The following is a 14,619-nucleotide window of genomic DNA, read 5'->3' as shown; positions in this document are numbered from 1 at the left end:
TGATATCAAAGTTGTTCTTACAAGACCTAAACCCTGCAGAACACTTCCTCTTGTTGCAATCTTCTCGTCTTTCCGATCTTTCGGTTAGGCTTCTTTCGAATGAATCTCCTTTGATCTGGACACGATAGGGGGAGTACCTGCGAATATACTCCGACGATCAAGTCAGTCTGAGAGCTAGGTACCAGAAGAGTAGAGAATGAATAGTTACCTTGGGTGTTGTGTCTCTTCTGCTATTTATACTGCTCTAGATGGGCTATGACTGCTATGGGCCTGCTTTAGGGTCCAAACGAAGATCCAATTATGTCTTAACCGTGCTTATCACCTAAGTTGGCTTGTTTATACCTAATTACGTGTTTAGCTTTGCATCTTGTCGTCTAGTCGGCTTTGTCGTCTGGTCGGCCTTTCGGCCATCCGGTAGTACAAAAGTCATGTAAAATTTATCATAGCAAGTGTTTGTTGGGCTTATCAGATCATCCACTAGCGTGAGGAGTGTATGTTAGAGATTAAATGTCGACTAGAGTTAAATATAAGTGAGTCCAAACCTCACATTATAATCTGATTTTATAAAACTGAGTCAATTTTATAGAGTTGAGTTATACAAATATTTGTTTAGGCCCATTGTATAGTGAAGACTTTGGTTTCGTGGTACCAGAAGAGTTGGAAGATCTTGTATAATGGTTAGAGTATCCCTTAAACACTCTTATAACTTTTATTCTTTCTTTACCTATAAAAAAAAATCTTTAACAATAATTTTTCAAAAAAAAAGTGTAAAGCAGACAAATAACCAACCAAATAATATCTAAGAATAAAAGTGACATGTTTGTAATTACAAAGTAAAAAGTAAAAACAGAAACTGTAATATTGCTGGCTATTGGTTGTAAGCGAATAATTTAAGAAAGCAAAAGACTTTACAACGTCTCAAGTCACACAAGTGAGCTAAACTGATAATTTATTTACTTAAAGTTTGAAATGCGTCATAATCTTGCCTTGTCCTCAATCATTATTTATTAATTAAATTTAAGTTCTTTAATGAAATCGATTAGAACAATGTTCCTCGCGTCACAAGTGAATTGCCCCTGTCTCAAATGCAAATTATAAAACTATAAAATTTCAGCTGAGAGTGGCTTAAGATTCTCCAGTTTAGCTCTTTTACAATATAATTTTGAAATGAATCTAGTGCGTAATGTCGAATCACCTCAACAAGAAACAACAACTGGTCGATTATTTCGAAAATTCCTTAAAAAATGTTCGAATTCTGACACCCTTTATATTCCAAACTCTACCCCCACGACACAGGAAATTTTGCAAACACCATGAGTTCTACTTCTCACGGTTTCCCACTTCCATCATCGCTTTTGCCAAGTGATGCATCACCAGAGTGGAACAACAAAGCAGACAATGCATGGCAATTAACGGCAGCAACCTTAGTGGGCCTGCAGAGTGTTCCTGGGCTTGTCATCCTGTATGGCAGCATGGTTAAGAGAAAATGGGCTGTGAACTCGGCCTTCATGGCCCTCTACGCCTTTGCTTGTGTGCTCATTTGTTGGGTTTCATGGGCTCATGGCATGGCATTTGGGGCCGGGCTTTTGCCATTTGTGGGAAAGCCCAGCCACGCTCTGGGAGGCAAGTTTCTGCTTGGGAAGTCAAGGACTGGGTTCTTTCCAATGGCTGACTTCGTCTTCTATCAATTTGCTTTTGCAGCAATCACTGTTGTGTTGCTTGCAGGTTCTTTGCTCGGGAGAATGAACTTCTATGCGTGGATGTTGTTTGTTCCTTTGTGGCTTACCTTCTCTTACACGGTTGGTGCATTCAGCATCTGGGACAACTATGGCTTCCTTCAAGGAAAAATAATCGATTATGCTGGTGGCTTCGTCATTCATTTATCTTCTGGCATTGCAGGTTTCACAGCCGCTTATTGGGTACATTCATCAAAATCAACACTACCACTTCTACAAAACTATATTCTATGTTCAAATTTCTACACACAAATTATCATCTACAACTTCACTTTTCAAAAATAATGTTGTAAATCCCATTAATGGCAGGTTGGTCCAAGAATTTCCTATGACAGGCAAAACTTTCCACCAAATAACATAATTCACATGCTTGGAGGTGCAGGGTTTTTGTGGATGGGTTGGACAGGTTTTAATGGTGGAGCTACTTTCCAAGTGGGAGAAATTGCATCGTTGGCGATCTTCAATACCCATCTATGTACTGCTACAAGCCTACTGGTTTGGCTTACACTGGACATGATTGTATATACCAAGAGCTCAGTCACCGGGGCCGTACAGGGAATGATGACTGGCCTCGTCTGCATCACACCAGGTGCAGGTATAATACATTCATGAATAATGCTAATAATATTATTAAGTGAATTTTAAGTGTAACTCAATCTCATAAACTAGTTTATAAGGTGAACTTTATAAAAAATAAAATACTTTAAAGTAGGATCTCCAACACATCTCCATCATCTCGAAAGTGATAATTATTGCGTGGGACAATATATTATAGATGATATGACTTGATAGTGAAGTAGTCTGATGATAAGATTAATAAACATTAGTTAAAATAAGTTCAAAATGGATCATAATAAAAAGATTTGCACTTCCATATTAATAAAATAGAAATGAAATGCTTTATTCTCTGTATGATGTTGGATTCCAACAATTATTCATGTAAAAACATTGTCTTTAAGCTTATGTTTTTACCTATGTATGTGAAAAGGTTTGGTAGATTCATGGGCGGCAGTGTTGATGGGAGCTTTGTCTGGTTCCGTTCCATGGTACACGATGATGGTGTTACACAAAAAGTCAGCATTCTTTCAGAGTGTGGACGATACATTAGGAGTGTTTCACACTCATGCAGTGGCTGGTCTTCTTGGGGGTGTTCTTTCTGGCGTGTTCGCGAAACCGAAGCTTCTGAGAATAATGTACAGCGACGATGAGCAATATGGCCCAGGCTTAGTCTACAGCTTTTGTAAGGGGGAATCAGTGGGTGAAGGGTTTCGGCAAATATTGTACCAGTTAGTTGGAGCAGGGTTCATCATTGTTTGGAATGTGGTTGTTACAAGCCTGGTTTGTGTTCTTGTAAGCCGCATTGTGGATCTTCGGATGCAAGAAGAGGATCTTGAGGTTGGTGATGATGCTGTTCATGGAGAAGAAGCATACGCATTGTGGGGTGATGGAGAGAAAATGAGGTTCCCTCTTCGTCTCCATATAAGTCCAACCATTCCTTCTTTCTGTCGCCGAAAGTTTTCTATTCCTCTCCCCAAGAATCAAGAAAATTAGATGAAAGACTCTAATCTCTAGTCAATGTGGAATCTCCAACACATCTCTTCACGCCGTTGTTAGGATAGGCTCGAAATGGCTCATATTACAAAGTGGACTTTAAGTCTAACTCAACCCCATAAAACCTGCTCATAGGGTTGAAGTTTGTATCCACCTATATATAATGAAATGCTTTAATCTTATAAGATTTCCATCCAGAAGATTTGGGTTTACTTGGATAAATATTCTTTAACACAACTATTTAAAAGATTGGAAAACAATTCTTACAAGATACATTCACCTATATAACGTATCCTTTTTCTCAATAAAATTATATATTTTTTATTTAAATAATAATTTTTTAGTTGTAAAGTGAATTAAAAAAAGAGAAATGTCAACGCGAATAAGACAATAAAATCAACTTTGTCCTTTCTTTCGTACACCATTATTTTTTGTTTTAGGTAATGCTCAACTATAACGTGGAATTTTTATTTTTTTTAAGTTAAAATATTTAAAAATGTATTTTTAAATTTAATGTTATATTATGTAAAAGATATACATTTGTTAACACTCACTATAACACAAACTTTTTAATAAATAAAAATATTTATAATAATGTCAAATTTTAACTTGCCCGATACTAATAAACTTTGTTTAATGATACTAGTTCTCAACTCTGAGTTAATATTAATTAATTTTAATTTTTAAATAAATAAAAATATTTATTTTAATATCAGATAAATGTTGATTTAACTTATGCTAATTATATAAATATTAAATATAAATAAAGTTAATAACAGTTTAGTTGGCACTAGTTTTATTTAGGTTTATTTTGTGAATATTTTAGAGGAATATCCATATGTTAGGTTTATGATTTGTATTAAGAAGTAAACTTTAAGTTTAATTTAATCTTATAAAACTAACTTATATATAAGGTGAGATTTGCATCCACTTATATATTATCAAATGTCCTAATGTCTAGTCGATTTGAGATCTCCAACACACCCCTCACACTGAGGCTACCAAATTGTGCGAGAGACTATTTCTTTATAGGTGATCCGATTTTTTTTTTTATCAACAAAGAATAAATAAAATAAAATGAGACAATTGAGGGGTGTCCCAAGCTTTATACTGAAAGTAGCCAATCTACAAACATACTTTAGACTCTACAAACCACCAAATCAATTCTCAATTGAAAGGCATGGTAAGTCATATCAACAGAAATCATCATCTACCTTATCAGGTCCTTTTAACCAGTCTTTAGTCAAAACAATACACACAAAACGTCCCCTAATACAACCAAAAGCCCACAAACACATTTACAAAACAAAATCCCTCACCCACAAACAAATCCCACAAAAATTACTCCAAATTGAACCCGCTTTCTTCAAAACCAAAAGAAACTTTACCTACTTACTAACCTGCTCGGGAGCCGCAATATCTGTTCATAGTCTCAACAACTATATATCATAAGAACCTGTTCAAAAATCCTGACCGGAAGCCACATTCTCTTTTCATAACCACACCAACAGTAGAACAAGAACCTACACAAAAACAAATCCAATTGTCCTACACAAATAGTTAGAACAATTTGCAAAACATCACTTTTTCAAATACTTCATACAACACAAGGGATCCAAGTACCAACCGAATAAGAGAAGTTCGTTGTCAATCTTTCCTTGGTTGTAACACAAGGTCAAGATTTCCTTTGAGGCAGAGTAAAAATTGTTTCTCATAATTAAACACTCACTACAAGAAAATCATCAAATAGAAACCAATTTTTAGAAACCAAAATAATTAGTTGCAATATTAACTAAATTAGAGACCATTTTAGAAACTAAAACAAAAATTGGTTTCTAAATTAGTTTCTATTATTTTCTATTATTGTTAAATAGTTTCTAAATTGGTATCTAATTAGCAACTAATGTTTTATCTACCAATTATTTAGTTTCTAAATTTAGTCTCTAAAACCTTGGTTGCTAATTAGAGACTAATTTAGAAACTATTTAACAATAATAGAAAATAATATAAACTAATTTAGAAACCAATTTTTGTTTTAGTTTCCAAGATGGTGTCTAATTTAGTTACTATTGCAACTAATTATTTTGGTCTCTAAAAATTGGTTTCTATTTCATCATTTTCTTGTAGTGACTAACATATTGTTATTGTCATTTTAGATATAGCTAGAATGCTCTTTCAAATTCTACCATTGTTAGATTTACAATAGGGTGAAACTTAGTTATTGTCCAAGAGCATCCACTTTTCGGCCAAAAAGCTTCATTCCAAACCGGTAGTCATCATGCCATCAAATAGAATAGGTGTTGAAATCACAAATAGTTGATACACATTATTGGGGATAAACATCAATCTGAATATGAAAATAGAGTTATCGAATACCTAAATATGATCTAAGTCCAAGATTTTATCTAAAATCATTTATCGATGTGAGATTTCTAACCATTTGACAAAATAATAATTACAAGATATTTTATGTATAGAAGTTTTGTTTATATGATGTGTTGCATAAGAACTAATTCTTTTTTTTTTAAATCAATAATTATACTTTATCGGTATATTTTCTTTCGGCTAATGTTATCTTTCCATTCAACGAACATATAAATTGATAATGAGGAATCTTTTAAAGTTGGAAATCTCGTATTTACCATGTTATATTGATTTAATCATGTAACCATTATTTCCTAAAAGAGAGGATATCACCATTATGTCACTTCCTTATATGTCGAAGAAATAAATGTGACCAAATTGAACTGCGTTTATATTTCTTAGTAAGGTCTTTTTATGATTCATTAATGTGTGTTGGATGCATGAAAAAATATATTTATAAAATGGAAACATTTGAGATATCTTTAATTATGAAAAAAAAGGAAAATGTTAATTTATATATATATATCAAAATTTTGTTTTATTATCATGTTTTTTTTCACAAATTTTTTTAACATCTTAATTACATTAAAAATGTGTCATATTATACCAGGAAAAAATATTTATTTGTATATTTGTGACTATATATATATATATATATATATATATATATATTCTTACATAAAATGACAGTATTATCTAACTAAAAAATTAAAAAAACAATTTTAGAAAAAGAAAGTTTGAAATATATACACTACAAGAAATAATGATGGGAAAGTCTCTAAAAGAGCAATGCAAAGACCAAAAGAGAGGTAGTGTTGACTAAGTCTACATTAAAAAAAATATATTATTTAACTTTAACATAGGTTTGGGAACACTAAAATGAATATAAAATTAAATAATTATTAAAAATAGCTTATAAGGTGAGGTTTGCACCTACTTACATACTATGAAATGTCTTAATCTTTAGTCGATAGGTGATCTTTAGATAATTAAATTTACCGTAGTTGGGGACACTACGTAAGAAAACAAATGTGAGTAAACTGTCGTCATTGGGAATACTACCTGGGAAACAAATATTAATGTCGCTTGGACCTACGTTAAATGTAATAAAATATTAATTTGCATTCACTTTGTGTCCCTATTCTCGACGCAATATCATTCTGTAACTTATTTTTTTATTGCATCTACTTTTTGTCCGCATTTTAGACACTAACTTCTTCTTATTATTATTATTATTATTATTATTATTTTAATAATTTTTAACTTGCATCCACTTTGTGTTTTCCATTATACTTAATATTATTCTGTCACTTAATTTGTTTTCATTGCATCTACTTTGTGTTCTCATTTCTAGACCCTAACTTATTATTATTATTATTATTTTAATAATTTTTAGTGTGAGTTAAAGGTTTCCATTGTGGACACCATTTTGACATTTATTTTTGTGTCAAAATTGAGTAGACTTCATCCTTGATAATGACTTCTTTTTTATAGTCTTGCTTTTTGTTAGCAACTAAAATAATTTTTTCTTGTAGTGATATATATATATATATATATATATATATATATATATATTAGTTTTTATAAATAAACTTCACAAAATATTAATAATATTTCTACAAATCCATAGGGACATTATTTTTCTTATATATATAGTATAATATGATACTACTGTTTTTTTAATTATGACATGGAGAAGTTTATAAAATATATTTCAAAAAGGAAATTTTCAAATCTCTATGAAAGAGGAAAATTTTAAAATATATCAATGCAATATTTAATTTTATTAACATAATATTCATGCAAATCATTAAAATTAACACCATACAACTTTTCTTTTATGAACATGATTAAATTGTACTGATATTGTAAAGATACTACAATTGTACAGGGTTAACGAATAAGATGGTTAATGTTTGTAGTTCTTACTTTAAAACTTATCCAAAATGAATTTTTATTCATTAATGATAGAATAAAAATCTCGAATACCATGTAAATAAAATTAACCTATTTTGTGATTCCAAACTTCTAAAACTGATTATATATTATTATCGTATCTTCAATTCGGATTCGCAGGCCTTTGGGCAACATTTTCATCGTCTTCCATAGTCTCAAAAATACTGAACTGTCTATAAAACCTCTGAGATCAATGAGTGTCAACCATATATTTCTTTAATTTCTTCATCTTCCGTTTCTTTCTGGTTTTTTTTTATCCAACAATACATAAAAACCACTTCAGGTTTAGGGTGATCGAACTCATATAGAAAACTGTAGTTTTTTCTGGTTAATCTGCTACTATCACTTTCATTTGTCTTTGATTTCCCGTGCCTTATTTGTTCTCTTGCATAGCCATATTTTGTGATCTTCGATCATAACACAAAACCATATCCATTCATGATGAAGATACTGTCTCGAATCAAAGACAAGTTGTTGAAGTTTATGCCAACGCAACCAGTAGCTTCAGTGCCCTTTCAAAACCCTAATATGAGTCCTATTGGGAATTTTCCCACAAGAGGATGTCGATCACCTACACATAGAGTCTCGATTGTTCCAATGGAGGTTCGAAGAAACCGTGGAAGCGAAAGCTTCAGTGCACAAGAGCCTTCCTCCCCGAAGGTGTCTTGTATGGGTGAAGTGAAGGGCAGAAAAAAGAGAAAGGTTCGTGGACAGAAAAGGGTTCCAACAGAAGAGGGTGATGCTGTTGCATGTAGTGAAAAGAAGAAGTCTCTGCAGTGGATTTTCAAGGGAATCAGTGTGGAGGGACGAAAACAAAGTAAGAAGGGTTCTGTGTTGGAAGAGAAAGCAGCAGCAAGCACAGAGGGATATCCATCGTTGGGTGCAATGAAGAGTTTTGCAAGTGGCACTGGATCATTGCCCCGTTTTGAGGTGATTATGGAAAGGTGAATCTCCATGCCTTGTGGTAGCAGAGAAGTGATTTAGAATGCTACTTTGAGTTATGTGCAATTGTATTTGTGATGTTTATGGTGAGAAACAAAAATAAAATATGTAGTGTTTTAGCAAAATGCAGTGTGCAATCTATGTTCAGTTTTTAGTATATGCAGTGTGAAGAATTTTGTATGTGGATTGGATTAGTTTCATCAATTTTGAGTTGTCTTTTTGATGAATAGAAGTGATATAATGGTGATTCGTCTTCAAGCATGCCAAATATTGTGACAGTTTTCTGATTTTGATGAGTTTTCTCCTCATAGAGTGATACATGCAATATTCATATTTTTTATACAATTATATTATAATTTCTAATATTATTATTTTAATATTTTTTCATATAATTTAATTTTAAATTTATTTTTTATTATATAAGATTTTTTTAAACTATCCTTTTTCTTTTTACTCTTTGAATAAAGATAAAGTTGTGTTTTTCTCCATGCATAACCGAAAGTGTAGTTTTAAAAAGTTTAAGCATATTACTTTTACATTTATAAAATGTAAAACTTAACCATCTGTAAACAAATAATAAAATAATTTAAATTCTCACCATACTACTTTATAGACTAAATCAAAATACCACATTTAAATTATATATATATATATATATATATATATATATATATATATTTCATATAAATAAACAAGTATATTTATAATTAAAAATAACAATAAATGGAGTAAATATGCCTAAATAAATAATATTTACTAAAAAGTATTTTCTTTTACCACAAAAAATTTATCATAAACCATATCGAACACTACAATAAAATCATTAAATAGTAATCAAATTTAGAAATAAAAAATAATTAGTCATTATATTAACTAAATTAAATACTAATTTAGAGACTAAAAGATTATTCATATTTAAAGTGGTTTCTGTTATTAATAAAAAAATTATAAAATAATTTCTAAATTTGTATCTAAATTAACTATCTAAGTTTTAGCAACTAATGTTTTAGATTTTAAATTAGTGTCTAAAAGACTAATAGAGACTAATTTAGAATATAAAATAATAAGTAGCTAAAACCTTAGTAGCTAATGGTTAGATACCAATTTAAAAATTATTTTATAATTTTTTATTAATAATAGAAATTACTTTAAATATCAATAATTTTTTTTTAGTTTATAAAATGGTCTCTAATTTATTAAATAATAACTAATTATTTTGATTTATAAAATTAATTTTTATTTAATAATTTTTTTTTAATGAAATTTTGTGAGAAAAGATAATTTCTAACCATTTTGTCAAGAATATTTACCTTGTCGTAGAAGTTAATTAAGTAATGAGTATACTTGTCAATATTTTGTCATTAAAATGTATGTTATATAAGTCAATATCATGGTTACTTTTTATTGGTAGAAATTTTGGCCACACATAAAGTAATATATAAGAACTCGACAAGTGACCGATCACTGTTATTTAGTCTTAAGTCAACGGCTGCAGATTGAAGTTCAAAACCTTTTAGAACGTTGAATGTATGGAACACTGTTTCGGTGTTTAAAGATCTAACAAAAATGATGGAACTCATATGTGGAAAGAAGGGTTAGTTGTTATGAAGCAAAATTAAAGAGACTCAAATATGACTTGAAGTCTTGAATTGTTATAGTATAAAAAGGAACTGAGAGAATTTCAATTTGTTAATTTCTAAGTTTCATCCAATACTTTATAAAGATATTTTTTTTAGCATTAATCTATTGTAATTTATGTCCAAAATGTATAACACACAAATAAATAAATCTAAATATTACAAATTTCAATATATATATATATTTATTTATTGTTCTCGTCGGTTTACCTAGGTCGAATCTTGGTGGTGGACTTTGGGCTAATTTTTCTTTTTTACTATTTCTATTTTGGGATGCTAATGATTCATGGTGAGAGAAACTTCATCTATTGATTACACTCCGCCGATCAAGTCAGTGAGAGCATATAACAATCAAAATCTGAATATAAAATAACTATATGAGTGTAGTCTCTCCATATTTCAACTTAATTTGTGCTTAACTAATTCAATTATTATTTTTACTTTAATTATATTTTCAATATGAGCTTCCAACTGTCTGGGTCAACCACCAGATATGTGTTATTGGGCTCTATCATCGTTTGGTTCGAGCTTAAACATTTAAACCAAACTTAAATCCAGCTTTAATAAATTAGGTGGATAAGATGACGCACCTAAGTGCTTGAGTTGGACCCTAACACGTTTGACATATATATATATATATATATATATATATATATATATATATATATATATATATAAAACAACCATCTAAAATATAAATTTATAAAGATAACTAATTTACTTTTAACTCCGTTAAAATATAATAATAGCACATGATTAAAAATTATAAAAAAACAAAAGATTATATATTAACATTTCAATCAAATACATAATACAATTAACCTCAATATCAAATTTGTATCTTAAAAAAAATTAGTATTAAGTTCAAATTTAAAGACTAACATTTGTCATTAATTTAATGTATTTAAAAATTTAATTATTAAGTATAGATCTCATTTCTCAATGACAAGATATTTTTTTTTTTACACTTTTAATTGAGTATTGGTTATTATATTTTTAACTTAATGAATACAATTTTCATCGACACTTCATCATATATGATACATTTGTTTACTTTACTCAAAGTATCATTAGAACCTGTATATTTCATAATTGAATACTTACATTAATAATACTCATTGCTACTTAGTGACATATGCATATAATCATTGTAGTATTCACTCTAGTAATTACTTATTTACTTTTTACATCTTTCAATTCATCTCTCATAAAAAAAAATGATAATATATACAGTCAATTCTTAATTCACTAATATTCAAAGAAAGAATGTTGAGGAAGAAAAATATAAAATAGGTAAAAGAATTATATTTTATATTACTTAAACTCATATCGTTGAGTGAATTTTAAGCTTGTTAGACGAATATAATAACTTAAATTGTCTATTTGCTTTGAATTTGAGATTTTATAATTTCATTGAATTTCAACTCAACCAATCGTCACATTAATTCAACAACACATCCTTCAAAATCATACTTAATTAATTAGCTCTCCCTACCTTATAGACATTTGTCTTCCAAGCCAAAAGTGTAACACCCTTTTTTTTATATATATCTTACTTTTATAAACATCTCATGTTTAAGTAATTGAAATAATTAATATTAATCAATTTATTGGAAAAGATTTATAAAAATATAAAGGTTTTTAATTAATTTAAAACATATGTTATTTACATTACAAGAAAATCATTATATAGCAACCAAATTTAGAGATAAAAAATAAAAATTGGATACTATGTTAGAGATTAAAATATTATTGGTATCTAAGTTGATATCTATTATTAATAAAAATTTAGAAAATAGTTTCTAAATTTGTATTCAAGTTAATTACGAAGGTTTTAAGAATTAATATTTTATATTCTAAATTAGTTAGTAGTTTAGAATACAAAAATAGTTAATAGTTAAAATCTTGGTAATTAATGGTTTATAAACTACTTTATAAATTTTTATTAATAATAAAAATTATTTTATTAGATACCAATAATTTTTTAGTTTATAAATTAGTTATAATTTAGTCAATATAATAACTAATTATTTTTGTCTCTAAAATTAATTTTTATTTAATGATTTTTTATAGTATTAATACGATTTAAAAATCAATAATAAAAGAATTCAAAATATAATTTAGTTCACATAAAATTTCCATCTTATAAAATTATTTTTCAAAATTGTAATTCATGATAAAAATTTGAATCGTCTAATAATTCTCCAAAACATGAAGTTTATGAAATAAGGTAAGTAACACTTGTATAAAATATTCTAAGAACGACTCTAAATAACCACGTTTGACAAAAAAATCGTTGTAAAAAAATATAATATTTTATAACTATTTTAACTTTTTTAACAACGATTATGCCACCAACGATCATTAAAAACACAAAAATGAGAATCCTCAACCGTTTCTTAACAATAACATTTCTTCTCTCTTGCTTATTTATCACTAATTTTAATTACAGTGTAATTTATGTATCCAAAAAAAATTGATTATAAATTTTAGTTCTATGAAAATAAGCATTTATCATGCACATTTGAGTATATCTCTCTATATATATAACCATATGCACATACATAAAATAACAATAAAATTTGAACATTTGCCATGCACAAAACAACTATTTATTTATGTAACTAAAAATTAAAATAAAAGAATATTTGAGAAATATGCATACTTACTTAAAAATGGATACGTATATATACAATAGGAAATAAATGATAAAAAAAAAATAAAAAATAATGCAGATTAACTTCCGAAGAAACCCAAACAAAAAAATAACAATGAAGCTTCTGGTAAACTTTTCCATTCAGCTGTCACTCCAGTTCAAGAGTTATATCATGAATGCTTTTTCTTTTCCTCTGTGATGGCTCCATTTTCTGACGTATGAAGTATTTCTGAGCGTGACTTGCTAGTTGCGATGGTGTTTTGGTTCGAACAACGTTTTCAGAAATCTTTTTCCAACTTCCGCCATACATGCGAAGCCCAAGAAGAAACAATCTAGGGCAAAAAAAACACATACAAATCTTAAACACTAAACTTAACAAGATAAAAAGAAATAATAAAGAACAAATGAAAGTTCTTGGCAGATATTTACTTGTGCTCTTCAATGCTCCATGTCTTCCTTGGCTGGCGCTGTCGACTCGGTCCGCAACCACCGTTCTGGTGCTCGGAGTTTGGCGGGTTATCGGGTAACTGGGTCGGACCCGATTCAACGTGAGTGACGCTTTCATTGAGTTGTGTGAGAGGATGATCAGAAAAGCTCTGTTGAGACAATGGTTGGCCCTGTAAGTTGCTGGTTTCTTCTGGGTAGTTGACATCGCCAAGCATTTGATCAATGGAGACCCCAAAAATATCCTCAAAGTTAATGTTGAAGAGTTCATCATTCAATGCACTCTCCCATTCATTTCCTTCAACCCTACTCATTTTTATCCTGTTTGCAGATTGCAGATTGCAGATTAGATCAAAATCTATCTCTCACTCACAGATGAAGTTCTCTTCCTCTCTTCTACTTTTATAACCACACCAGAGACACTCCCATTTCTAAGTTTGTTTTTATTTTTTGAAGATTTTTTTTTTTTAAAGATAAAGTTCTTTATCTTATCTCATTTCTGAATATGTAAGCTATTCAGTATAAGCAATAAATATTTATTTTATCTAATTAAATTCTATTCTAGATTTAGAAAAATAACTTAAATTTAAATTTAATTTGAAATAAGTAAATATTTGTTAACAAGATTGATCAAAACCTCAAAAGCTCACCGCTTGATGAAAATTAAAAAAAAAAATAATAAAAAAAAAGATTTAGCTTGCGGAGATAAAATAAAAAAATTACAAAAAATAAAAGAAATTAAGAAAACTCTATTAAAGTATCTAAAAGGTTAACGGCCATGGTTAACAAATAGATTGTGTTTTAGAATTATGATAAATAACTCTTATTCTGAAACGATTTTATTTTAATATGCTAGTTTTTTTTAAAAATAATGATATTTAATTTAAAATAAAATATTAAAAATAATATAATAAAATATTAAAAAGAATCGTAAAAAAAATTAAAATTCGTAAAATTATTATTATTATTATATATATAATTCCTATGTGGACTAAATATATATATATATATATAATGGTTCCTAAAATTATTCTCATTCAAAATAGCTATTTTAATTTAATTTAATTTAATTTATATGGAGAACATTATTAGGGGGAAATTCCTGTCAAGCTGTGTTTTTTAAAAAATGTTTTACATGTCTTATTATTATTACTTTATAAATTTGATCAATTACTTTGTTTACACATTTTATCATCAGTTTTTTTTTTTTTTTTTGTACTTCACCGATACGTTAATAAAGTACTATTTATTTAATAAAGTACTATGTCTTTTTATTATATAACTCCAAAATGTACCAGTATTTCAATCTCCGCAATTCATGAAATAACTAAAT

At 28.7% G+C, this 14,619-nt stretch overlaps 3 protein-coding genes across 3 annotated transcripts; 2 read left to right on the top strand and 1 right to left on the bottom strand.

Annotated features, from left to right (window-relative positions):
- The first annotated feature begins 1,257 nt into the window (after window positions 1-1,257).
- Window positions 1,258-3,351, top strand: LOC137805984 (ammonium transporter 2 member 3-like). The gene is made up of 3 exons (XM_068605859.1): window positions 1,258-1,919; window positions 2,046-2,331; window positions 2,725-3,351. The coding sequence occupies exons 1-3, from the start codon at window positions 1,314-1,316 to the stop codon at window positions 3,285-3,287; spliced, it is 1,455 nt and encodes a 484-aa protein (XP_068461960.1). The 5' UTR covers window positions 1,258-1,313; the 3' UTR covers window positions 3,288-3,351.
- Window positions 3,352-8,048: 4,697 nt separating this feature from the next.
- LOC137805703 (uncharacterized protein At1g76070-like) lies at window positions 8,049-8,555 on the top strand. The gene has a single exon (XM_068605639.1). It carries the CDS (start codon window positions 8,049-8,051, stop codon window positions 8,553-8,555), a length of 507 nt encoding a protein of 168 aa, XP_068461740.1.
- Window positions 8,556-12,990: 4,435 nt separating this feature from the next.
- LOC137805702 (transcription factor SRM1-like) lies at window positions 12,991-13,600 on the bottom strand. The gene is made up of 2 exons (XM_068605638.1): window positions 13,272-13,600; window positions 12,991-13,174 (listed from the first exon to the last, which is right to left on the bottom strand). The coding sequence occupies exons 1-2, from the start codon at window positions 13,598-13,600 to the stop codon at window positions 12,991-12,993; spliced, it is 513 nt and encodes a 170-aa protein (XP_068461739.1).
- Window positions 13,601-14,619: the final 1,019 nt, after the last annotated feature.

The sequence above is a fragment of the Phaseolus vulgaris genome, chromosome 3, assembly GCF_000499845.2.
Source record: "Phaseolus vulgaris cultivar G19833 chromosome 3, P. vulgaris v2.0, whole genome shotgun sequence".
NCBI lineage: Eukaryota > Viridiplantae > Streptophyta > Magnoliopsida > Fabales > Fabaceae > Phaseolus > Phaseolus vulgaris.
This window is presented reverse-complemented; position numbering and strand designations above follow the sequence as displayed.